Below are 27,329 nucleotides of genomic sequence, written 5' to 3' on the forward strand. Positions count from 1 at the left end.
ATCTTACCGAGGGCCAGTCGGACCACCTCTTATTTTTACACCGTGGTACATACATTGAATGTGATATATTGATCAAGTAGAACTGTTAAAATACGATTCCATCGTTATCAGCATGCGCGATATAGCTGGAATTTAGAAATATATACGCGATGATTCCAAATATTGGGTATGATTTTATTATTCGCGCTTGGATGACAGAACATGTATATGCACTATTACGTTTATAAATATAGTTCTTATTTACATAATGACAGTAAAAACGGTATAATTATATGAAATATGAAATAATGAAGTTTCGTTCTTCTTCAGATCTTATACATTATAAATATGTATAATAATATGGAGGGGGTAAAACCGATTAGATAAAATATTTGTTTAATTTATTTTTCTCTTTTCTTTATCGCGTTATTTTAAGTCACTTTTGTGTCAGACTATTAGGATCCTCAAATGTGCGCTTTTACTGCACCGCACTCCGATTGTTCTTTATCTCTAATTATATCTCGATTGCAGTATTCTGCATTAAACGCTGAGATTTCGGCAAAATGTTGCCAACGCCTACGTTCACAAAATTATATATTTACGTATCACTGATTATCTAGATTCAATCTTTGTGTTAAGTTTCGACATAAAGTCAACAGCCCGGTCGTCCCCCTTTCTGTGCTCCAGTGCGCGAATCGCGTCTGAATCTGTAAAAAATCAATTTCAAATTCATCAATCCTGTCGCAAATATCGATAAATCTACTCGTGAATATCCGCCACGAAACTCACTGTGCATTGTTGGTCGAGAAAGTTTTAGATGAATCTGTTCCAGGGAATCGAAATCCCGGTCAGGACCAGTTTCCGGGATTTCGCCGAAGGGCAGGAAAGCCTCAGCCATGAATCTCGTCCTGAGAAAGTCTTTGTCCTTCACCTCAAACGCTATAATAGCCTCTTTCGTTTCCCTCAGCTCCGTCGTCAGTGCGCTGTTGCAACAAGAAAGGTTTCTCAAAATTCACGCTCGTAATTTCAACGAGAGATTTTCGTACAGCGTAGAAAAATATAAATTCCACCTACATGCTGAAGGTTTCGTCGAAAAGCGGAAACAGGGTTTCTTTGTGGACTCGTGTCTTCGGTTGTTTTATGTGAACGAACCTCTCCTCTGGCAGCAGTCGTATTTTAACGTAAGGATCACATTTACCTGAAATAAAACATGTATTACAGTTTCCGAGGCCAGTCGGATTCGTAAATTTTCGTGCATGAAACCAGTTTCCCGACGAATACAACTGCATGCAGAGATCATTTGCTACTGGCTATAAGGAAGACAGTCATATGTGACAATGTATGTACTACGGGACGATCCATCGACGTACACGCGTGTCTATTTGATGCTATTAATTGTGAGACATTTCATGATTCATGCATTTTTCAACGAGTTTATTCAATCTCTTGATCCTAGGTATCGAGGGCAGGCATTCAGGCAATGATCGAAACTTTTGATGAGAAAAAACTTATTTTCAAATGACGTACTTGACCTCCCGTCTTTCAGTTTCGTTTTAGTTTTTGATTTATAACGCAGTTTTCTCTCAAGAGTAGACATCTTGCCTATAAAATTTGAACAATAAATTAACTGTGCAAAGAAAACAGGAGTGGAAAATTTACGGGAAATCTCTTTCAACTACCGCTGAATAACTTATAAAAATTTGTGAAAAAATCAACAACATATCACGAATCAATTAGGCTAGATTAAGCTCGACGGTAAATGTAAAATATACTTCGACTTTAAAGTGCAAAAAATATCTGCTTACCATTACTATCCATCGGCGTTAGATTCCTGGCGTTCATAATCTGAATGTTCAACGAATTATCGATAAAATATGCTCTAACGGTCAACTGTCCGTGTCTGGACTCCTCGATGGCTTTTTGCTCCTGCACCCTTTCCTGATTGTATCGATGAATCAACGCAGCCGTCTCGAGACCGTGAATTTTCAAAAGCTCCTCGATTTTCTCGAGTATGTGAATATTCGACGTCTCGTCTGCCCCGAGATTAAAGAAACGAATTAAGGTATGCAACGTCCGGTGAAGGTTAGCGTAGAACGAAGGTGGCCTCCTCCTCTGCAAACCGATAAACAAAAATTAAGCACAACGTGGATCTTCGCTCGATTTGTTAATACAAGCATAGATTGAGGCGTTGGTTACACTTTAAGTTTAGTTTAAAAACAACGAACTGAACGAAACTTTTCACAGATCCATCCATCCACCATCGTCGAGTCAACTCACCTCCAAATTATTGTTAACAAGATCGTACAACGTCTTCGACATAATTTCCCAAATGACTAGAAGCACTCTCTCGAAATTGGTCTCGTTCAAGTTATCATGAAGAGTGGTGATGTTGGAATCGAGATACTGGAGAAGCCTGTCCATGGCGTTGCTCGTTGTGTCGATCAGTTCGGCACCTTCTTCCAAGTACCTGCTCATCGCCGGGGTCATTTTGCTCGCGACAACCTCCAGCAACTCGATAATCTTGTTGCTCACTGTGTCGGTGGCGTTGTCGATGACCAGCTGAAGCGTTTGCCGACACCGTTCAGCCTCCTGCTGAGTTTTGTTAGCCGCCAAGCACTCGACTATGCTCTGAAGTCCCAAGTCCTCGGCAAGGGGACCGATCGATGTGCGGATGTAGTCGATGTTGTTAATGGCGAAGCACCACGCGTTTGAGACCTCGAACTTCTTCTCGTACACGCTGCTGTTATTCTCCAAGTCGTATTCCTGCTGTGTCGCCTCTTCCGCCTTCCTCGCCATCTTATCCGCGTATTCCACAGAGCATCTGCAGATATCCTAGAACACGAAGACGGTTCTTATCATTTCTTCCGGGTGCCAAAGAGCCTTCCGTCCGGATTTGCACTCTGTGAAGATGAAAGACTCACGTCGATTATTTTTGCGATGAAGGTGTAAGACCCTTCGACGTCTGGCCAGGCCAACTGAGTCCAGAAAACCTTGATTTGGTAGAATATTGTCAACGTGTCAACGGCACTTGAGCTGTACTGAACACTCGAGTCTACCGGCTGCAATGTGTCAAATTCAACGGCACGATCTATCCGGCGTAAGGCCTTGAAGACCGCGATGTCGAGCCAATGCGCAACTCCGGCGCGAAACCACTCGTGGTAACTTTGAATCTTCATGTACTCCAGGCCATCAGCGCACAGGACGTGACCGAGTCTAAAATGCGAATCAGTTTAAGGATAGAACACAGCTGTACGGAATAAAACGACGTGGGGTCAAATTCATCGCATGCCTACTCACATTGCGTATCTTTGTAGAGTTAAATACAGCTCGAAAAGCGTCGTCCCCAAGGCCAATTCTTCGCTCGTTCCATCGCTGTTCTCGATTTCGATTCTCTTTAACCTCGCGCACACGTCTTCGACGATGATCATGCACATGTCGCTGATCCTCTTCTCGTAATGAACGTACAACGTTCTCGCGTAAGGGAAATTTACTTGCCTGAAAATCATTAAACGTGGTTTCTGAACACCCTTAGCTTGGTAATGTAATTCAATGCTTCATGGGATACACTTATCGGACTTCGATACTATCTTTATGCTCGGATGAATTCTCGGAGAAACTGTCAAGTCTACTCACTTTATGAAGACCTTGTCGTAGAACTCTATGGCTCGTTGTAAATCGGCCCTGATCAGCTGTATAACTTTAATGTAGTACTTGAGCATATCTTCGTCCTCTACTCCGTCCGCTGAATTGTTTTTCAGTACGTAGTCATACCTGTCAGAATGCAAAGATGACTTGTACTCAAATACTATTCAGCTTCAACGAGACTTCGGTGCAGTTCGTAAAATGACAATGACCGAAGTCGCGAAACAAGCAAGCGCTCGTCTTTGAACCTACCATTCCTCAGCCCCCTGGATAACCGTATCCTGTAGAGCTTGCAGCACATCCGCTCTCGGCCCCTCAGGCTGGGGAAGCCATCCATACATGTTTGCAGGGAAAAGGTCAAGGTCTTCCGGCTTTTGCAAAGAGTCTATGGACGACAGGATGCTGAAATACAGACATAATTACTTGTTTCGTTCCAAAACAGATCAGTGATTATAAACCAACGCAGCCGAAGCAGCAATGTCTTACCCCAAAATTGCGCCGAGCTGATTAATGGTGTTCTTATCACCCGCGGTGGATCTTCGAAGTTTTCTAACGCTGTTCAAACAGGAGTGCAAGAGCTTTTTAGTCGAATCCCAGAAAAGTCGTATCTCGTCGTCGGAGAATAGGTTGTTTTCCATGGGCCTCAACAGGTCAAGCGCCAGCTTATTGAACAATGTGAAGCTGAGAGGGTGTTCCTGGTGCACCCTGATGTACTCGACCCACTGTGCCAAGGTCACGTTGCGGGCGAGAAGCCCACGCTGAGCACTGTGCTGCAGTATTATCGCCTCGGCTGGGCCCGACCAACGGCCGCACCAGCAATACTTCTCGATTTTCTGCGACTCGATTTCGTGGAGGAGGAGGATGCGCAGAAGGTGTCTGTGCTCCTGGGCAGCTACCTGGGCGTTGTGTTCCGCACTGAAGGCTAGCTTCAGACGAACAACACCGCGACGTTTCGACTTGTTCTTTTTCTCCAGAGAATACCACATCGTATGACCAGTCACTGGAATATCCTGGATAAAGGTTCCAATGGGAATGCAATTAAATTTGATGGTGTAGTCAGGGTTGAGATTTTCTAAATTCAGATTTCGACGCGGTAAGGACGAGTCGAAATGGAGAACGGAAATTCACCTTCAGGGCTATTTGGCACTTTCCGATGAATTCATTGTCGTGATTACCGGTTGTCGCAGTCAGTGCAATTTCTTTGGCAAGTTTAACCAGTCCACGAACACCCTTGACGTCCTTTACCTTGCTCATCTTTTCCGGCACTGTTTCGGCCGCATCGAAATCCCTGTTGATCACAAAAAAGAATATCAGACGTGTGATTGTTGATTGCAAGACAACAAAAATTGATCAGCCACGTGGTCATTAACCAGATGGATTGTGCTCTAATGAAGCATCGTCGCCGTCTTGTGACTTCAGATAACGTAGAAAGGAAATCGTTCAAAGTTCACTGAGAATTGAAACTCGGAGATGATGAACAATTAATGCGTGTTCTCACATGTTCACGACGGTTGATGGCTTATATTAGCTTCGTGAAAAATAAATGTTTAGGACTGATTCTAATATGCTCCGAGTGTTTAAAATTGACTTGAACAAATGTGCGAAAGCGAAATTGAGAAGCGTTCGATCAACTTACCATACTTCAAGATTGAGCACATCGTTCTCAGCATCTTCCAACGGTCTGAATGGCAGAAAGAAATCACGTCAAAGAGGTTTAGCAACAGTTTCAAGACTCTAAATTTGAACGGTGACAATCAACTTACAGCTCAAAGTGTTCCTCCCATACAGGACTCAGTGTCGAGGTCTTTACTGCAGTGTTGTACCTCCTCGTAGGTACAGACTCGAGGTACAGAGCACAGAAGGGGTCGCTTTTTCCATCGGCATCCTTGGATACCAGCTCCTTTGCTTCTATGACTTCAACGTTGAGATGCATTTCTGGAGGCTGGATTAAGACGCGCGATTACTCTTTTGGAAAAACCCGATTTTTTTGCCTCGAAGGTTCTTTTAAGAAAAGTGACACCCCCAAGTAATATCAGGGCAGAACTAATACCTCCATATTTTGAGCTTGCTCGAGGACCTGTTCATGGGTCTGATTATCGATCTTGAAGGCGCCCTGCAAGTGATTCAAAAGCGTTTCCTGACTGCACTCATTTGTAACGTCGAAGCCGATTTGATGCTGGGTCAGGTATACCAGTGACGCGTAGAGTTCTTCGACCTGAAAATTAATAACCATATCTGAAAATACGCAACTTTAAGAAGTGTACATCCTGTGAATTTTTATCGAGGCATTAAAATCTCCCGCTTAATTCGATGTAAGCCATTCTCCTTCTGTCGATAGAACACAACGCGTACGTGCAATTCTCAAATACAGTGGTCTAAAAGCAACTTGAACTATTGTAAACGTCGTCGGAAACCTCAAGACGCGAAGTACTGGACTGTGGAAATTCATTCTGGACTACTGATATTGCACTTGAGAAATAGTAATGGTATCCGAGCGGCGTTCTGAGTTATTCGCATTGTTTCAATACATGCAAACGCTCTCTCGTGATATTGATCAAAAGTCATCCGATAAACTAGCTGGGGTCAACTCCTCGTATTCGTAACTCACTGTCATGGCCTGTATCAGTGCGTGCGTTCTTCGTTCCAACTCAGCTTTGGGCACACCCCGAAAGGTGTTCCTCTTCCTGATAAGAGTGTTCGCCCCACCGGGCGTGGCGGGCCGAATAACCATAATTACGTTAGGGGTGGAAGGTGTATCTTTAATTAAAAGTTTTTTGAGGTTTTCGAGTCACTTTGTTCACTTCTCGTCATCGTCGAAAGTCTCACTTTCAGCACCGCGCACTTGGGAAATACAGGAATAACGATTTTAAGCACTAGGTCGTAATCCTGGTACCGGCGGCGAGTTTATCAGAGGCATTAGACTAGCGAGAGATGGTGACCATAAAAATTACTTGTAAAGCCGAAAGTTATCCTGACACGCTTTACACAAACTTGACGAATTTTTATCAGAGTTCATCCGCGAATCGGTTACAGTCAACTAACTTTATTTCGTAACTGTTAAACGGCTATCAAATGAATGTTAAATCTCTTTGATAAGGATTTAAACTTTGACCGTTAAACACGTAATCGCTACACTTCACGGACTTGATAATACTTCGATTGCCGTACAGTAGAGCGTTTAAATTTATTCATGTATTGCAACGGGTGCATAAAATCCATTCAACAAATACGAGCATAAATATTGTTTCATGAAAATGAGGTCATTTCTTTACTTCGCTCATAGACGCATTCTGCAACTCGAGAGAATGTCGTGAGAGAAATTATGGACGCGGAACGAATGGATGAAAGTGTGAACTCCTCGAGTGAGTCTTTGAGCTCATTTTCCCGTTTGAAAAAAGAGTTGAAAAATTCCCCACATGTCACAGATTCAGACAAAGGCGACCCGGCAACAAGAATTCGCTACCGCCTACCCGAAATACTTGGTACTCTGCCACACGCTAAATGGCGGGAAAAAAAATGGCTGAAAAGACGCCTCAACGACTTTTCTCTTTCGATCGCTTCGCGAAAGCGTATTATATATATTGTGCACGCGAAAATTTGTCCACGTAATTTTTGCAAGAACTGAATCTGTGCTAAATTATACTGTTTTTGCGAAGTCGGATAAGCACGTCAGCTGGAAAGAGACGATCCCTTGTGTAAGTGGATTCGATGCACCCGAGGCGAAAATTTACTGGCAATCTCAGAGTTAGTCTGCCCTAGACCGCGAGAACTAAATTGTTCGTCTAGATGCAGAAATAGTTTGACTTTGGTTCGAAGTGGCGTCTTGTCCCAGAAATCTAGAAACCCCTCTGCTCGGAAATATATTTTAAATAAAGAGACGTGAGAAGCTAGGAAATAGAATTTTCGGTGCACAATTAGAGACCATAAAATTAGGAAACGCGAAAAAGGAAAACACGTGATCAGCTTTTCTCCGCCAGAAGGTCGTAGTCCTTCAATTGAACGCTGGTTTGACGCGTTTCTCGGATAGAACTTTGACGCATAATCACTTAATTGCTGTCACATTGACTCTCATTGGACGCAATTGTTCAAATGCAACGCAGTTGTTTGCCTGCCATTTCAAATAGGATACGACCCAGATCGTTTAAAATCTATGCTTGCGTTGTCGGATTTGCTAGAGTGAATATTACCCGCGAACCACGTCGGTTAGAATGAAGGTTGCGATACGGAGTCGACATCAAACTTTCTGCTGTGGTTTTCAACAGGAAAATAACGTTAACGTTGACGGATGAGTGTTATTTTAAAGTACGACATTACTTTCGTGATGTACACTTGCGAACGGTCCAAGGATTAATCGTTTCAGCATTCGAAAGATACGCAAGTTGGCCAAGGCTCTTTTGAAAAGCTGTTTACTGCTTGATTTTCGAGTACATAGTTAGCAAATATACATCGTAATTCGACTGCTCCTCAATTTGAATATACCAACAACCAGTACAAAGAGACTTCTGCACTTGAATTAACAACCAAATAGATACCCAGTATCAGGCACGTCATTCGGATTCATTTTTAAACCAGGCTCCTGACAATTTGCCAATTTTTGTTAACATTTCTCCGGCTGTGATGTAACCTACTTTTCGAGGCTGGTTTAGTTCAGTTAAATGCACCAAATTCTCACGAAGGATTCATCGGAAGAAAGAGGATCATTCTCACGAAGGAAAATACTTCAGACGTTTAAAGTGTTCTAATAACTAGGCGTATTAAAAGCTGATCCGTGACATCAACCGGAGCATTCTCATTTAAAAAAATGCCTTTCTATTATTTTGGTTCCGTACTTCGTTTTTTGCAAACCGCGTCCGCAAAATATGGGTTGGACTGTTCACACGAATCAATTTATGTAACAACTACAGTACAGTTTTATTCAACCTTGCACACACATGATACAACGCCAAAAAACTTTTTCGCTAAATATTAACGGTGTCGCTCATCGTACATTCCCATGTCACTTATCGTCTGAAAAAAACGGTGAAGTGTAACCAATTAACGAAATCCTTTACCCGCAAAACACGTGATCTCAGTGGCCTCTTTGTACGAAGTATACCTTATTTTGTAACGAGTTTCGACCCCATCAATCGCACCGCGCTATCGAAACCTATGAATACTACATGCCCTGACTCCCTATCCTTTACGTAATTGATTACAATTCCTATTATAATGCCTCCGTGAAACGCATCGTCAGGTGAAAGGAACAGGGTCGAAGAAGCCACCAACGCTTCGATCCCGGCTCGACTGCAGAAAGCCGAAAAACCAATGGAAACCGTCAGTTACCGCGTGAAACCACATCGATCGTTGATTAAGGATTCACTTGTGCAGGTCGCGGAACCGGAGGACCAGGGCCACGAAGAAGAGACGGCATCGTGGCGAACGCGAACTCCACACTGCCGGGAATAGACGGCTCGCCTCGACAGAGGCTCATCTACGTCGACGATTCTATCGCTCTCCGTGACGGTGTATCAACGACGCCCTACGTCATCCCCCACACAACCGGCGAGGCGTCAACGAAATAGATTAGACTTAAGCGATCAGCTGATCGAGTCGAATACAGTCTCGACCGGTCTTAAGTGGTACTTCGCTTTGCACGAGGGTGAAATATCCTCTCTCTTACCTATTTTTATTCAGGATCCGGAAATCACTTCAATTCTATTCACAGTACTTCATCAAAAGTATTAGGAAATAACATAGTTCTGAAAATGTAGCAAAAGTTTATCGAATGATTTTACGGATGGTTAAAAAAAAAAAAAATAAAGAAAAAAGTTGGCTCTGTTTTGACGAACGAGAGTTAGAATTACTGACTGGAATTTTGTAGACTCGAATTGATTATGTGTTTGGTGGGAAACTTTTATTTTTAATCATTACCAATGAGAAGAGACGCGATAATGACATAATGTTGCATAATTAACCGTTACGCAATTTGACAGACAGTCAAATGTAGATTGGAGGTCCTATAACTATAAGCTAGGAAGTTCCCAATTGGCGCAGAGCGTAATGTTGTAAATTGATTACTACATTATTTTCCTCGTACTTTGACCTCGATCTCGACTATCTGCATCCGACAGTCTGGAGCTTATTAAGGCGAAGGGTGTAATGAAAAGGTCGTAAAGTGTTGAGATTGTTAATATTGAATAATCGACTCCCTTTGTCTGGCAATTCCTCGTGTAAGCTCGGAGAATCAAGAGAATGTTTACCTACCAGGAGTTTAATTATACAAAGATAAGCTAGTTTAATCCTTCGTAATAACGTGTTTGAATCATCGTGAACACGTACGACTATAACAAGAGCGATATTAGATTTATGCATATCACATGTACCTATCCGATAAGATGATCCAGAATACCGAGCCACTAGTAGCGACATCGTATCATCGTATATATGCCACACACAACACACAACGCATAACGAGCGCCTATTTGTGTCACGAACAAATTCCACATGCCTCGAGCGTCTGGTGCATAAATAATTTTTTCCTTACGACTAGAACATATTATTATAATCTAGGTAACATAAACGTACGCACAACCGATATATGTGTATATATAAAAAAAAAAACTAAAAAAAAAAGAAAAAAGCGCGGTAAACAACGAGCATCGGGCGTTGATCAACGGTCTCGTTGATGAGGCGATCCCACGTGTGCGTTCTTATCTCACGTTAAGTGTGCATAAAATAACTGGACTGAAGACGCTTCCAGCAGAAAAAAATAAATAAAGACAACACGTAGTGTAAAGTTGTGTTAAAAAATGCATAAACGGCGTGTGTACAGGCGCTGCACTTACGAGCTTCACCTCGTTCTTGATGCAGAGAACTTTGATCGACCTCGGTAGCCGCATGATAGACGTCGACTGAGGGTGGAATATCCGTGACGTTAAAGAAGCCGAAACTTTCTTCCTTATCTGATCGGCACCTGCCCCTCTGAGATCCCCGGCACCCCGGGTGCCAGAGATTCTCCGATGAGTTTCAGCATGACGTCGGATCGTCGCACGACGGTCGAACGGACTGGGCCGTTGGACGTTTTGTGAAAAGCCGGCTGCCCCTGACAACCCGGGGAACAACGTACGGTGACCTTTGCTAAAATCAATACGAATGAGCCCGAGGAATGAATGCGGTCAGGAGACGAGGCCCATTAATTTCAGACAAGCACTGCCCGCGGAACAATGTGATAAAGTTCACTCGGACTTCTTTCCGGAATAAAAAAACCTCCCAGCTCTCATATCGTAATGTAATACAACGCTTTGTGAGTCGACACGCAATTCGCCGATATTAAATTAGTTTCAGCCAAAGTGTAACCAGGTGGTTCATTATGCACAAGTAATTTGTAGTCGCAGTGTTGTGGCCTTCCCTCGTTCGTCTGTTATTTTATTTTTACGAAATTAGTAATATTGATCTTCGCTATACTTGGAACGTCGCCTAGCTGGTAGGTACACGAAATGGAATGTACACAAATTCTTCAAGTAAATTTCTACTCTTCAACTTATATACCGTCTACACACTAGAGTTACGAGCTTCGAATTCCCACGTAAAAATCTGGACCTCGTTAACTTGTGGAATTTGATAATACGAGCGAACAGATTCGGTCGGAAGATACGCATCTGGAATCTAGAACCAAACAGAACTTCCATTATATGTATATCTTGACCTCACCTCCAATGGCAACGTGATGCACCTCAAAAAGAGCAGTGATCACTTTGGATTGGACAATTATGGTCAAGGAAATCCCGAGACAATTTCAACTCTCGAGTGCAACGCTCACTTGGGGTTAATTGAGGTCGTAGAATGCTCATATCATTGTTATTATCAAGGCAGTATTGTCTTATCGGAGTGATTAAACCTTCAAGGAAAAGCCATCGCCTCGTGTACCTAGATTATACGCGAATAACCAATGGTCGTTTCCACTTGTGACTTTAAATACGATATTACGAATTCTTGTCACACTTTTTCCCCAGCAAACTCAGCGCAACCACATATGCTTCCCGTTAATCGTCTGACTTCCCCCGCAAGCTCCAGACTGATTTCTTGGATCATACGTTATCTTTTGTCGGACCATTTATGTATCGAGGCAGACATGTTTCGCATTTTAAAATACTGTCAAGTCTACTTATCCAGACGAAAGATACATTACTCTATAACCAAGATTTATTGTCTTTTGTTAAGTACCAAGAATTGGTCGAAGGAAAATATAATGAGGAAGAATGATAATGCAATCAAAATATCCGCGCATGTATTCTATTTCAGGAAAAAGTTTATGTGCAATCTTAAGAAGCGCGCCTAAGGAATACAATTCATGAGTCGAGATATTTTTCTCTTCGGCCTAGATGCTTGGTTCCACTAACAAAAACGAGCCGGTGTTGGTCTCGGCCGCCAATCACCGTCCCAGAAACTGATGAAAAAAATCTGGATATTAACAGGGTAAATCAGAAAGTATCACAGCGAGCGTATGTGAAATAAAAAGCAGATCATCGATGACCTCGTACACGGTGTTCTCAAAACTTCAATCGTGATAGTGATTGTTGCTCGTCATCAGCACTGTGTTGAAACAGAAGTTATCAAGCTTTTCGAGGCTATGGAGACGAGCATTGATGAGCATCTGACACGATCACACGACAGAGGGGCTCGAAACGGGATAATGCCAGCCTCTTTGCAAAAACCAAGAGTACCTTCTGTCTAAGATCAAGGTATCCTGCAAGAAGCAACAGACTAGACACACTAGCATCCGCAACTAGGTAACGGGATCTATTCAATTCCTCTGAGTATTCGTAGCTGTTAGCCGCTAAAGCGATTGACGTATCGAACTTGAGCGTCCACTGTTCCAGCATGAAGTAAGCAAGTGATACACTGTGTCCTCATTGCCCATCGGTTCAGGTCATCATGAAATACTTCTTACGTTCTGATTCTCATGTGAATCGAAAATCAAGTCTGAATCAAGGTTTGTCCAAATCCTTAGACCGACGTTATTCTAAGAGAGAACTACGGCACAACTCAAACACAACGCCATCGGTTTCATGGAGAGTCTGCAATCCCTGCATGTATGGAACTTCCACGAGTAGTATGTGTTTAAATAGCGCACTATGCATAAAGCGAGTCACGGTGGTCGTTGAAGCCATAGAACTATGTAATCGGTGGTCTATATTCTTGAAGGTCTGGCTCGTCTCAGGAGAGGCTGCTGCATCACTATCAGCCAAGTACTTCGAGACACCCACTGTAAGTACGAGTATCACAGGGTACACGGTATGTTAGAAATCTTTGGGAACGTGTGCGTCTGGTTCTTCCTGATCCTTCCTTGGAACGTCTTGACTTTGGGCTGCGTGCTCAGGGGCAGTTACTTCCTTGATAAATACGTATTCGTGACTGGAGGTCTTTTTCATTACCCTACCATCAACGGTGACAACATACTCCCAGCCGAAAACACCTCTGCGATAAATCGATTAAAGAGAACGATCCAGTTGAGCCAGGTACTGAAGTGCAAGATCAGGATGTATACACTGAACAACATTCTGTTGGAGAAGTCGAGGCATGTGTGGAACAGATCGTGTCCCGTAGGAAACAAGAAACGGGCGCAATTATTAGTTCCAAGACGTGTAGAGCTTTGGTGACGAACCCTGAACATCGACCTCGTCCTGCCCGTATGAACTTAAAACAAACCGTTCAAGTTGGTCAAACCGATTCGTGAGAGCGGGATTGTAAACCGAGTTTTCATTAATCCGGTACTCAGTTCGTCCTTGATCTTGATGTCAAGAACGAAACGGTGTGCCGTCTCACAATCTCAATACAGACAGATAATTTGATCTATATTTATGTATATATGTATGCCCTTTGTATAGGCAAAGAATAAATACATGCATTAATTCTGAATCACAACAAAAGCAGTCTAATAAACGTAAGTATAGATATTCTTACTAATAATGTATTTAAGATGGCTTAACAAGGCAATCGCAGGACCTTTCACGCAGTCGTGTCTGAACGGAGTTCCCTTGTTCTAGATGCACCGGCGGGAACGTTACAAATACAGTCTCGTCTTCCGTTAGACGATTCCCATTTCGCCTTGGAATTAGTTTAAGCGGCAAATTGAAATAAAAAACTTTACTCACGTTCCAACCGACGGATTCTATGATGAGGTTGTGCGAATGTTCGTTCTCGTCGCGGTCACTGTCGCTTTCGAGGAGAGCTTCCGTGGGTTCATGAACGCTTCCTTCTTCGTCGCTGAGCTCTTTTTCTTGTTCATCTTCATTCGGCGTAGGAATAGGGCCTTCGGCTTCCGCCTGGGCGCGAGCTTTGGCTGCGAAGAGCGTCCCCAAATTTTCAAAGAAGCCTCCATCCGCCGCTTGGATCCTGAAAAATTGGAATATCAATTTGTGAGACAGACGATTCGTAGTTTCGGCTTTATTTCTTTCTACTGCTTGAAAAACTCAGTGGGGTTTGGTTTAGCGCCACTATTATGACGGTCCTATAATCTAGTTGAATCGACCGCAGAAAAGTTCCGCGCCAGCTGGAACTGGTGACCACATTTTTCCCTATTAAATCACCGTCAGCGTTGGTCAAAAATAGCGTTAATTGGCCAGGCTGATTACAGGACTAAAGGGGGAACTATCGAAATCAACAGATGAAAAGTCGTATCATGCGTCACATTTTACTTTCCACCAGTACATTGTGTACATATTATATTAATTGATGCAGCACACCACAAACATTGACTCAGAATACAGAATGTTTATTTAGAGATTTTAGTGTCCAGATTTTCAAACTACCAAGCGTCGTTCTGACCGAATTCCAATTTGGTAATCATGCGCCTTATTCCTAACACATGCGAACTACTTTTCATATCACGTGCAATTTGGAAGACGGTAACATTTACGCATGGGAAGATCTACGGTCAGTATACGGCGGAAATACTAGCCTCCTCTTTTGCCATAAGGATCGCCGTATATCCGTTACAACAACGTCAAGCAGAATTAGTAGAAATTGTGAGTTGACCAATGTTAGCTAAATCTACAAGCATAACGCCTTATTTTTTTAGTTACAGCTTCACCTATTATTATGGATGAAGTTGTGGGCTGCGAACTTCCAGTAGCCGCTAGCAACGGTGACTGGTTTCAATTCGGCAGGTTGAGACATTCGGGCACTTAACGCTGCTATCGTCCAATACGGGTGTTTTTTTCCGATATCTGTCATTTTCGCGTTCCGAAGATCACTTAAAAATATTTTTGGTTATTGGGTTTTTTTTTTTTATTCACAGTCTTAGCACATATGGTTATGATCACTGCAGCATGCTTCTCCCTGGTTATGGATATGACTTATTCATTCGCGCAGAGGCAACGATGATGAATAACGAATATGTACATACGATAACACGGTACATTTACGTTCGGGATACTTGTCTGAATGTCAGATAAGCCTACGCGAATTGGTTATTTTTCATTCAAGTTAAAAGAATTATAAATATGTATTCGGACAATTCGTCAAATGTTACATTCACTGCACTATTGTTCAATTTTTTAATTTAGACAAGAGTTTTTAGCGGCTTAAAAACTTGGTAATAACTTTCCGACTAATCGAAACTTTAATTCATAAGCAGATGTTCGCATTCTCGGTTATAGGATCACTGCGTTACCGCGACCACGATGTTTGAAAGACTAACTTACAACAGCTCGAAGTGTACAACTGAGAACCTGACCACCAACCAAGTGAGGAGCGATGACGTAAGACGTCCTTTTTCCCCAACGAATTCGTAAGATATCCGGCATCGGTTTTACCCGGTATCAAATCAAAATGTTTTCCTTCCTTTCCTTTTTCTTTATCGTAACAGTTGTCGAGATTAAAGACTTTTGCCTATTCGTAAGTACACGGCGTAATTGTTGCAACTAAATTTTTCTAATCGCCAGTTATTCAACCGCGATTACAATATAACAAGGTAAGTGATTCCGATGATCTTCGTTAGCTAGCACGACATTGGCCGTTCTTTTGTCGTTTCTAAAAACTCGAAATCCACCTGCTGGCTCCGTTACTTGAACTATACTGAATAACACGAAGACCATGTAATCTGAGCAACGTCATTTATTGCGATGAATATAACCAGTTGTAAATTGTTATTAAACAAATGACAGTTTCAAGATAGGAGAAGATTTGACTGCCTTGTATTTTATCACAGGTAATTTGTGACGCATCGTTGTGCAGATAAGAAAATTATTATACGTATAGTCATACGCACATTTGACTTATTAAAACAGGGAAAAATAGTTCTTGGAAAACTAATTTCAACTTCCGAATGAAAGCCATGTCGCATCGAATGTGGAAAAACCGAGAATGAGACTTCGGGGAAGAAATTCTTACGTTCGTAAACTTTCTACTATCTAGATAGCAGCCAACAAGTGTGTAGTGCGTAATGCGAAATCTCATTAGCAATACATTGTAAAAGAGACGTGCGTGTTTCGATTGGTTAATAGAAATAGAGCGAGCATGTGTTTGTTTTATGTATCAAACCACATTGCACTTGACAAAGTTTAAACGCATCAGACCCATAACGAAGTTAAAGTGTTGAAATACGGGATGAAAACAGTGTCGGTTGAAATGTAGCTCTACAGTCAAGGCTGAAACGACGTATCATTGGCAGGTCGCCGTTTGCCGTACTGTCACTACGGCTCATGCTGAGGAAGTTCTAATTGTTCCCGTCCCGTTTCAAGTGGGTTTGGACGTCTGACGTAACGTGGCCTTTGCTTTTTTTCAGCTCTTTCTCGCTCGTTTTACTCTCGGAGTTCCGCTACGAATAACCTGGTAGAAAGAAAAGGAACCTCTGCATTCGTACAGCCGCCGCGCCGTTTCATTCTCGATCAAGACGATCGCACAATAAGTATTAGGGCGATAAGTGATAGCGTAATGATCACTGGATCTTGATCTAGTCCCTGAGTATAAATCATTCTGTTGACACTTCGAATGTCACGAACCAATTCAACGTGTATGAAAGATAAAATTAAAATCGAAGCAACAGATTGATCGTAAGATTGTTTACCGCTTCGCTGATCAATGCCGAGTGTTGCGAGTTCTACTTATTATTCATTGCAACAATTTCCTCTTACTCGCCGTTACGGTTCCGTGCAGTTAAATAACACCTGACAGCTTAATACACGTTATAATAAAGTGCTCGTATATTTGTGTCGATATTTTTTTGAAGATTTTTCAATCACTTCGTTAGACTGAAGCAAACCTCGTAAAATATTGTACAATTACCCATAAATCAAAATTATTCAGATTCGACTGTTGGCTAAATTGAGTTGTAAAAAGAACTATTCAATGGTGATACGTGTCTACTTATTTAACTGATAAATTCAGATTTCAAGTTTATGACCACGATAGACTTCGCATTGTAAGTACTTAGTATTCTGGAACTTTCCAAACGACTTCTATTTGCGCCGATTGTATTTCGCAGTTCAGTATAAAAACCGCTACATTTCCTGATAAATATAGAATTCATTACGCAAATAGCGTACGGCCAAAGACGGAACGACCGGTTCTGTAACGCCCACCAGACATTCGCCTAGTTGGAGTCAGTTTCTGGTTCATCGCCGCGGAGAAATATTGATATCAGCTGATCATGAGCGTCTGGTGTAAGACTGATCTTGGAATGAAAGGAACTCTGTAACTCGAGGAAATTCCGGTCCACGTTCACCGAGGTTATATGTGTTTACATATAACGTAGATGGTCGTAAAAGATTTCTGGTGGCTGTACAGTTATGGCACGGTTTTAACAGTATTCAAATCCTATCCACGCTTGAACTTTCAGCGCTATCCAAACCTAAATGAAGAATGCAGGGTAAACATAAATGTCTGAAAGCTGTGACGTCAAATTCTCATGAAGTATACAGTAATGAGTGTCTTGCGCTGACGCACTAAGAGACTGTGAAAACCCGACTTAAGCTGAACGAGGCAACAAATCGACTCGATAACTTTCAGAGTACAACAGATTCGCGTATAACGTAAAAACAAGTAGATACTTCGCATGATTCATCAATCATGATGATCAACCGGTACAGACTTTCAGTTTGGCCTCCGATCGCCAAATTCTAGCAACTCGGTGTCGAGGCTGATTGTGAATCTATCTGGAGAACTGATTCTGATGCGATGCGATGCCACGAATGTAAAGATAGACGGATGTCCCGACGTTCCTGACTCTTTTTAAGCGTACGATATATTTATAGACTTTACATCGCGAATGACGCCACGCCTCTTGGTGCCGCTCTTGCTAATATTCAAACAGCCTGTTATAATCGCAGCAGTGCAATTGTGTATCATTATTATAGAATAAGATTAATATCTCATTAGGATTCAAAGAGTATGAAAACGGAATAGAAACGTTCTCAATTTCTTTCGGTTTCTTCGCTATGTTTTTTTCTCAGTAAATAAGTATCGAAACGTGATTCCCTCTCAAAGTAACAATTAGTATGTAAGAACTTGTGTACCTGATTTCGTGATCAGACTGTTCCTTCTCCGCTTCCTCCTTCTCTTTATCCTCAACGATTTTTTGGTAAAAACCTTTCCACATAGCCTCCTCGTCCATGACTGCAAGTTTCTGCTTCGGTTATGCAGTAACAACGAACAGGAGACCCCGGGACGAAAAGTAACAAGATAACGTCTTATCACGAGGTTTATCTCTTCACTGTTACGCCTAAATTGACTCACAAATTAAGTTTGACGGTCTTCACTTGGCATGAAAACCTTAAGTGTTGTTATTTCCGTTAGAAATTTCACGCAGCATGGAAAACTACAGAGTATAAGAGAGAATCTGTACCACACGCGATATCACGTTCAAGTTTCTTGAGAAATAAAAATATATCTTTACTTTGCAAGCTACACAATCTTATTCTAAGAATAAACTTTCAAAGTATTTTAGACGCATTTAGCTTCGGCAAAGAATCTTACTATTTGTCATCACTTTAGGACAGAAAAATTTTTCTAGTGTGCAGTATTCGACGCAAATGAAATATCATCATTCTAAATGTTAATCTTCCACCCACCGAATGCTGTTGTATTATTATGTCTCTAAGCCGGGACATTGAAGCCGAGGTGTAATCCCGCCAGATAACGCCACTGTACGTCACAACACACAGAAGCAGTTGATAACACTCGTAGAATATTAGTAATATTCAAAATGAAATTTCACAAAACATCATATGCACAGTTAGTTATTGTTGTAACACGCTTCTGACGTTAAGGCGATGGGACTGGAGTCGAAATTTCCGGTCTAAACTTAACTCTGACAGCTCACAAAGCAGCAACGCGAGATGTTCTCCGACTTATACAGGTGGAAGGAAGGCGCAGACCGGCATTTCCACGTTCCTTACCTCGCCGATCGAGCCGTGAACTGAAGTTACCACCTCCAGATCACGTCGTCTAGCTCACCTCTTGAACAGGCAAGCTTACCACACTCAGCTTTCTAGGAAGGTTGATCGTTGAAAGCGAATGAGCAGCGGTGACGTCACCAACGTGAATTGAACAATCAGTAACTACATTATAGTCAACTGCTTCACGGTCAAACCCAGCGATGTTATCTTCCCTTACCATTTACAAATTTGGGTACCAGCGGTGATAAGGAATCGGGACGACAATAAATGTGCAATAGATATTGTGCGCATTATAATTTACCTGCTTTCGCTTTCATGATTCTTTGAGTCTAGGTAATATATTTACGTATATGTTAGCAGATAAGAATATTTGCGAGAGACCGCAGGCTTCTGCCTTGACAAGGAACGCAGTAAGACTGCGGCACGTTTGAAAATCACTAAACCTCAGAATTGGCGCTTGCGCTTTTTGCGAATCGGTCGGAGACGAAAGATTCACTTTCAGTACAATAAGTCTAGTTTTTTCTAAGTAAGATGGACACGTTGACTGTCTATCTCCTTCGCTTTCTAACATTAAGATATTGAGCCTCTTACAAAGACGCGCTTACTGTGCTCCAAAGTAATTTTGCAATCTGCAGATGCGGGTTTGGATGCGAACCGTGACTAAAAATCAACGTCTCGTTTGTTGTTAATAGGCAATCTGCAGCGCATCAAAGTACTGAATGTTGCCAGCACACGCGGAGCGCGTGAATAATCGTCAGGATTCCTTTTACTCTCGTCCCCAATTAAGATCTTCCTGATATTAAACCCGCTGCGAATACTAATCCGAACGTTGGTTAGAAGTAACGAGGCCTTGTCGGAGGCAATACTTTTCGTTTTTCACAAGAAAGACGAGGGCTGTGCAAAGAGATCTTTGATTGCAGCGAGGCAACCGGTTGCAAAAGCGCTATGCACGATAGCCATCCTGGTCGTTCGGCCTCGGTGCGTTTCACCGGAAGTAAAATCACGCGTGCGTGAGATCGTACGTAGGGCTGCTACGATGTTTCGTTCACGGAGGCATTTACCTGTCTGACTCACCTGTGGGGGGCACACGTGTGTTCGTTGCCATAGAAACGCTGGCAAGCCTGTCGAAGGGAGGGACCTACAAAAGCAGGATAATTATGGCCGAGGTTGTTGAACACGACGATATTACGTTTAAAGGGCACTGTAGGAACAAATACTGCAAATATTGGGAAGCTGAAGAGAGAATTGACGGCGGGACGATGATTTTTGTAAAAAAGAAACGTCGAATTCGGAACTCTTACGATTCAGCAACACGCTGCAGGGGGTATTTATCTTTCAAATATGTACCACTTGCCTGTTACAGGGTTATATATTGAAATGAATACGAGGTTTTATTTTTCGATGTTATCGTTGTACCGCACTGTTTCAAATAACATCTATGAGCTACGAAATGGGAATTCGAATTCTTGTAGATATAAGAAAGTTACTCACCCGATTTCGATTCCCGGCTGAACTTTGATTCCGACCTTTTTTAGATGTTTTTTAAACTTGAACCAGCAATAACTTTTCTTCTTTGGTTTGCATCGCTTTTGCAGCATACCGCTAATTATTAGGCTTTCAGCGAGATCTCGTCGTCTTGCGATTTCCCATTCTTCTATTCCAAACTCCTTAGCTGTACCAGCCTCGTATTCGGTGACAAGAACGAACGAATCCATGGAATTTGTGTTCATTGAATAGGATGTTGAAGCCTTCGCGCTTTTGTAGGGTGTTCTGATGTACGGAAACTCGCTGGCTATCGGTATGTACCGAGAATCCGTCAGTATCGAATCTTCCATATTAATATTGTAGAGACTTTTATTGAAATTGCACTTTTTGGGATCATTCTTCAGCTCGATGTCGTTCGATTTAACTTTCTTCCAAACGGCCTTCTTCGTCAATATCATCACTGATAAGATCAGTTCAAAAAATCGAATTACGTTATTCGGCATTATTTAGCCCCAATATACTCTTCAGTATTCCAAGAATAATGAATGGACCACGCTTAAATCAACACATTCGATAAAATCTCAACCACACGTCGAATGTTCCGTAAAAGTATCAATTTCAGAAAATCGATCCACTGTTTACACGTACAAGTTCTGCAATAATAACATCCGACGTTATTATTAGCCACCAGCAGGAGTTACCACTGTTTGCACCATGATATTACGAGCACATCGTTTCTCGATAACATGCAAAATTTGCCAACGCAAACACATAACCAAAGAAACGTGCACGAATGATTTGAATTCCAAGACTTCCGAAACATATAAAGCTTCCGAAGCTGTGTACCGGGAAGCGATTTTCACTACATTTTACAATACAAAAACGGAAAAAAAAAGATGTCGCGGACGACCCACGGAATACGTGCGAACCCAAGGATTGAACTCGGCGAACTGAACCCCATGAGCTGGATAAAACCAACCAACCGACGTGCTACGCCACGTCTCTACAAGACAAACAACAAGCATTGAGCACTTGACGTTCAACGACACACGGACGAACATGACGTTTGTTGTACCCCAACCTCAAGAAATACGTACATCCTTTAACTTGATAATCCAGACTTCTACATGGAATTCCCATAAGAACATTGACGTTCTCAGCAGAAGTTCCATTTCTGGTTTCTGTGGGATTTTTCCGATAAAAAGAGTGACTACCCTGGACTGAAATTGTGCTTGGAGCTAAGGGACAATTCATGAAAAAACCATTTCCAAAATGACCAGATTGTTCACTTTGTTGTAATACAACTCTGGATGAAATTAGTCGGGTCATCACGCGTTGGCTTATTATCACATATTAATGCGCACATTTTTATCAGTACGAATTTGGCTTACTTCTGGTTTTTCATGTACCGAGGTCCAGAGAGGATTATGCAATGACGATGATCCTCTCATTTTTAATTCTCTTCAAATAATTTTGGGGATCATTAGATATTATTATTCTACACGCACTGATAATTCACAGGTCATTATCACCATTTTATGGGCGGACGACTCACGCCGCGTCTTATTTCACGGAACTCGTTTAGGTGATTCTATTACCAATAAATCTATCTTTGTGCAAGCGATGAATTTAAATCAAATTTATTAACATACTGTTTGGATTTTTCGTTTTGCGTCAGCGAAACCGAGTGACGAAGATGATATTTTAGCATGTCTTATTCCGGCTGTTGTCCTTGAGTTTTTCACTTTATTCAGAAATTGGATTAAACATGACACGAAGTAGTATACATGGAACATTGACTAATGATGATAACAACTTGATATAATTTGTGACAAATGAAGTCTTTTGAAGAATCGCTGCATCCTGCACTGCAGCTGCAATATTTACACCGCATCGTTTCTTTCCACACCTTACAATATTTGAAGCTCAAGAAATCCGCTGAAGCTTGATATTAACCACTGTGTATCAGAATTGAAAGGTAGTACCAGAATAGCATTCGGCGTATCACGTGCAGAACGCAAACAAAAACCTCAAGATGAATCTTGCTTCATTTTTATCTTCGTTTACTCAAAATTTTTCTCCCTACTACAAAAGGAAAATAGGATGGCTGGAGTATTACAACAATAAGTAGATTCCTTACTAAAAATCCAAACAATTGATCATTGGCTGAAAAAAATGTAAATTGTTACGTGAAATAATCATGAAGACCACATCGATTGCATCACAGGATTCTTATTTTGAGTGAATGTTCGCGCAATTGCTTAGATTCTGCTCACGCCGTTCAACGTACAACTGCATGTAAAGGTGAACAAAGCGAGGGGCTTGCACGCACTGCGCCATGTAGCTGATCGGTACGCTGTAATGGACAATGCCTTGTGACATTACCTCGGTACGAATATTGAATTGAGTATTTTGCGGACAATGGCACTGCGTTTGGTGCCTCAGTCCTAACGGAAAAAACGGCAGAAGCTCATTGGGAATAATCTGAGTTGATTAATTCCGGGTGGCTCGGAATCAGTGAGGCGTATGTTGCCGGCTTTCATTATACATGCAGTCTTCCTGTACTTAGAGTAATTGCTGCACGGTGTCTTTGTCCATTATCACGCCTACGCGCCATATGGTATTGACCCCTTGATGACGTTACGGTATCACATAGGTTTTCGGTTCTGTTTATTCCTCTCTGCGCGACGCTGAGTATATTACGGCAATGAGACAATTTTCGCAGAAACCCAATTGCGCGGGTGCTGAACATCAGTATTCTTCTCGTCTTTATGTAAAGTGAAGGCCCAAACCGCAATCAATTGATAAAATTAGAGTAGTTCGCAGGGCCTGTTAACTCCAGTCTTAATTACTTACTGTCAAAGCATTTCTGTCCGGAAAATACATGAATTATTCGACGACTACATTCGACTGTACGAATTACACAGATACTTAGTGCTAATTTGTCATTCCGTGTTTCCATAACTGAATACTACACGTGACTGGAATTCGTCTCTGACGTCGGTGTAGACGTATTCCGCAACCGGCGGAATCAGTGTAGAATGTATTATACGCATTTTACTTTGCGATAGCAACGATATTTATAGTGTTATCTATGGAGTATTAACGTAACATAAACGTGGGAAAATTAAATATAACTTGACCCTGCATGATCGTCCTGGAAATCCCCAGTGAACGGTTCAAGAGTCTTTATAATTTACCGACGGATATAACTCGAGTTAGACCGGATGATCCATGTATCATCTACACGTGTAGTATAGGTCAGTAAATTAGATTTTCTGCGAAGCTAATGCAATCAAAATCATTTGCGTGCCGTGTCGATTATCGTACGTTACGTACGCACAGGTATAAAATTTTGGAAAACATGTAGTATAATTATTTTCGCGGGATGAGCATCAAGTGCCTTAACTTCGAGATTCTTGGTCTATGATATAGCAATTGCAAAACCGCAAATTACGATGACAAAGGACACCGCATCCGGTATTGCGCTGAGGATGCAATAATTATCTATTTATACGTTGCAAAGACGTATAAGGATTCACGTTATGACACCAACGGAGTTCACGAGTGCATCGTGATTCGTTTTTTTTTAAGTTGATTATAAATATCACGGGGAATTTTTTGTTTTCCTCTCATCTTTTACCGTTTTAATTCCCTACACCAAAAAATGACCACTTCTTACAACTCGTCGACGTCGATTCATCCGTATGACAATCTCTGATAATGGAAAACCGTACAGAGAATATACCTGAGAATTTTTGTCGTATTATGTTTTTCAAGAAATTGAAAGGAATTGAAGAAGTAAACGTTTTTTAAGCTCTACATAACTTAGCCGAATGACTTCTTTCAGTCCACAATGTTACGAAGCAAGTGAACTTGGGCTAAGACAATAATGATCATGATGTGTTAGTAGGGTTTGAGCTGCACTTACTCTGGTGTACTGACTAGCAGGATTCCTGGAGCCGGATTGTTCTCAGTCACGTTGAGGATTAATTTCTTATCCGAAGTTCCTCGGTTCCGTTGTTTCCAAAATGCCCAGGACCTCATCTTCGAAGCACTCGATTTGTTATCCACTCACGTGAACTGATTTTTTATTTATTTCAAACGTTCAAATGAATAATTCGCTATGAAAACGAAAAATTTCGAGTCTATCCACGATAGAAATGAACTGCGATGTGGCACGCAATCGTATTTCACTAAGCAAATGTCTTGTATCTTAAAACATTAGTCATACGCCTTTTGGATGAGCGTAGAGTCAACTGATAAGAATGCGGATCTGAGACTTCCGAGTTATTTATTTCAGATCATCATCCGATATGGCACCGAAACTGTACTTCGATGCATCATGGATTAATATTGATTCAATTTAAAATTGAATTACCATCGTGATCTTTAATTCGTCTATAAATCATTTGCAAATTTGTAATCACCTAATCCCTGAGTCATCGATGGGTGCAAAAAACAGTCTGTAGTCAAGATAAGAAATATTAAATTGAACCGGTATAAAATTCGGTCAAGATATGCACGCATATCATTGCGGTACTGAGAAGATCTCTCCAAACTTTTATTACGATGTCAGATAACTAATTGAAACGCCTTTAGCGATGGAGAATCGCGTGACAACTGAAGAAAAATGTTTTCCTGGACGCACAGCTACATTGAACAAGACGGATGTGTAGGTATGTAGATATAATACCGATATCTTTAACGCACACTGACGAATCTTATACATATACGTACAGTTATGTAAAGCACTGCGGAATTTTTTTGTCCGGAAAATAATCACCATTCCTTTGTCAAGGCGAAACGGTATTCGTCAGTTAACTTGATTCTTCACGCGCCATTGAAGGTAGAAGGTGACGAGATGTTGATCACTGTCTACTTCATCGCTCAAAAGCTAATAAGAAACTAGTTAAAGCCGAGTGGAATTAACTCAAGTTTCTAAAATTTGGATTCTAATTTTGCAAACACGATCTGAAAACTGTTTGCAATTCTTGCGTAGTTACGCAAAAACAGCCAATAAATGAAAATCAACTTATTGTATCTTGTTTCGCACGGTGTTCAACATTTCTTTATAGCTGCGCTTTGAATAGTTCTTGTTATTTATCTTTAAAAATTTCATTTCAAAACGTTAATTCATCATTTTACATCGTTGAAATTAATCAGGCTAACTAAATATGCAAAAAGAGTTGTTCCGAATAAGTGTCCTGCATCTTTTTCGCGCTTACCAATTCCTTCTACCTCTGCCACGTTCGTATCATTTATTTATCTACTTTTTTATCCGCTTGTATCGCTGAAGTTAATCAGGCTAGTTAAATATGCAAAAGAGATATTTTAAGCCATTGATACCGTTAGCCGTGCTGCTGGCTAATTCGTCGAGAAAATAAATTGGGCTCATCGTTGCACGACAGCCTTACAGAGATGGGAAATGTGAAGAATGGTGCTCGATTAGAGATATTTAAGGATTTATTGTATTACAGCGTTTCAGCTGCATGAATTATATTACATATGTATAAACATCATCGCATTCTTTACACTGACAGAAAAAATCGCACATATTTTAATTATAGTAGGTAGGTATAGGTATATTTATGTGTATAATAATAATAATGATAATAATGATAATAGTAATGATAATGAATAGAACAGCATAAGGAGGACGCAGCTTTTAGACATCACATAACGCGTAAAGTAAAGTAAGAGAAAGTAAATTTCCTCAATGTATACACGATGTAGTTTGGCATGCGGATATACGTTTGGAAAATGGACGCTTAATGATCCGTATGAAAAGAGATATTCGGGATTCAATTCATGTATAAACAGAATTAAAAGACCGAACGATTCGTGAAATGACTGAAGACGAGAAATAAAAAGAAACATTCATTCGGAAAAATCACCGCGACTCTGCGTCGTTATTATATCAATTAGAAATAAACCTACATAAGATCCCTCGAATAATGCTACAGAAGGTAAGACACCAGAGTTAAATTATATATTATATGTAAATAGGGGGTTATTGAATTATACGTGTTTAAACTGATATTGGATTAAATATTTACTTGTTAGTTATTCGCCTGATAGTATTATTATCGTGTCAATTAAAATAATCGTTAATGATAGTCGTGTGATAATAATGGTAATATAGTGACGATGGAGAAATGAAGATAACAATTATAAGTGATGCATAGGGTGGTCGTATTAATAAAAGAAATAGTATCAACCTGGATCGGTAAGGACTTCGTTACACGATCACCGTATCATATTCGCCTGTATCGCTTTATTTGTAGCTTTACTTCTTTATCAGTGAATTTTTGGGAACTGTTCTTCTCGACGTCATACCCTATATATTATATACACTTACAGGGTACATATTATATATATATATATATATATTATATTATAATATTATATATATATATATAATAGATGATATAGAAAGTTGCAGTTACGCATAGTTTAAAATTACGTTTATAGAATAATTGATTATATTATTTCCTAATAGATCTGTGGCCTGCGCATCTCTGCGGGATAATGCAAGATCATTTTCTTTTCCATCTCGTATTTATAAATTTTCGTTTATCTATCATTTGGTTTTAATATTATTTCGTTTTCTCCCGTACCCATTCTTTTATTTATCTCTTTACTTTACTTTATTTATTTTATTATTATTATTCACTCATTTTTTTACCCATTATTTCTTATTCGTTTCTTTTTTTTTTTTTTTTTGGACTTGCAGATCCAAGGGTGAGCTGCCGCTCGCAGGACTAGAGATTTCACTACTGCTTCGCGTGTGTGATAACGTTTAATTGTTTATTTTTGTTTTTTCTGTTAACTTGTCTCTTTTTC

At 40.9% G+C, this 27,329-nt stretch overlaps 1 protein-coding gene across 10 annotated transcripts; it reads right to left on the reverse strand.

Moving 5' to 3' along the window:
- Nucleotides 1-358: 358 nt before the first annotated feature.
- LOC124184556 (protein unc-13 homolog 4B) lies at nucleotides 359-24,585 on the reverse strand. Of its 10 annotated transcripts, none has more exons than XM_046574376.1 (18): nucleotides 20,490-20,956; nucleotides 14,693-14,854; nucleotides 13,755-13,995; nucleotides 5,672-5,836; nucleotides 5,385-5,563; nucleotides 5,258-5,302; nucleotides 4,750-4,909; nucleotides 4,108-4,631; nucleotides 3,874-4,023; nucleotides 3,613-3,750; nucleotides 3,277-3,474; nucleotides 2,901-3,192; nucleotides 2,257-2,811; nucleotides 1,785-2,091; nucleotides 1,507-1,581; nucleotides 1,054-1,177; nucleotides 769-962; nucleotides 359-686 (listed from the first exon to the last, which is right to left on the reverse strand). In XM_046574376.1, the coding sequence occupies exons 1-18, from the start codon at nucleotides 20,939-20,941 to the stop codon at nucleotides 592-594; spliced, it is 4,056 nt and encodes a 1,351-aa protein (XP_046430332.1). In that variant the 5' UTR covers nucleotides 20,942-20,956; the 3' UTR covers nucleotides 359-591. The 10 variants fall into 10 exon arrangements, with proteins under 10 accessions (XP_046430332.1, XP_046430335.1, XP_046430336.1 ...); XM_046574379.1 differs by lacking the exon at nucleotides 20,490-20,956 and adding an exon at nucleotides 18,117-19,011; XM_046574380.1 differs by lacking the exons at nucleotides 14,693-14,854; nucleotides 20,490-20,956 and adding an exon at nucleotides 24,415-24,585.
- Between the last annotated feature and the right edge of the window lie 2,744 nt (nucleotides 24,586-27,329).

Source organism: Neodiprion fabricii, chromosome 6, assembly GCF_021155785.1.
Source record: "Neodiprion fabricii isolate iyNeoFabr1 chromosome 6, iyNeoFabr1.1, whole genome shotgun sequence".
Classification (NCBI taxonomy): domain Eukaryota; kingdom Metazoa; phylum Arthropoda; class Insecta; order Hymenoptera; family Diprionidae; genus Neodiprion; species Neodiprion fabricii.

Excerpts from the sequence above, each read along its gene's own strand:
- LOC124184556 (XM_046574376.1), bottom strand. The coding sequence starts at position 20,941 with ATGATATTGACGAAGAAGGCCGTTTGGAAGAAAGTTAAATCGAACGAC. Across the intron at positions 5,837-13,754 it reads TAGAATCCGTCGGTTGGAAC|GTCGAAGAACTCTACGCGTC; the intron begins GTGAGTAAAGTT and ends ATTAATTTTCAG. Across the intron at positions 4,632-4,749 it reads AGTGCCAAATAGCCCTGAAG|GATATTCCAGTGACTGGTCA; the intron begins GTGAATTTCCGT and ends ACCTTTATCCAG.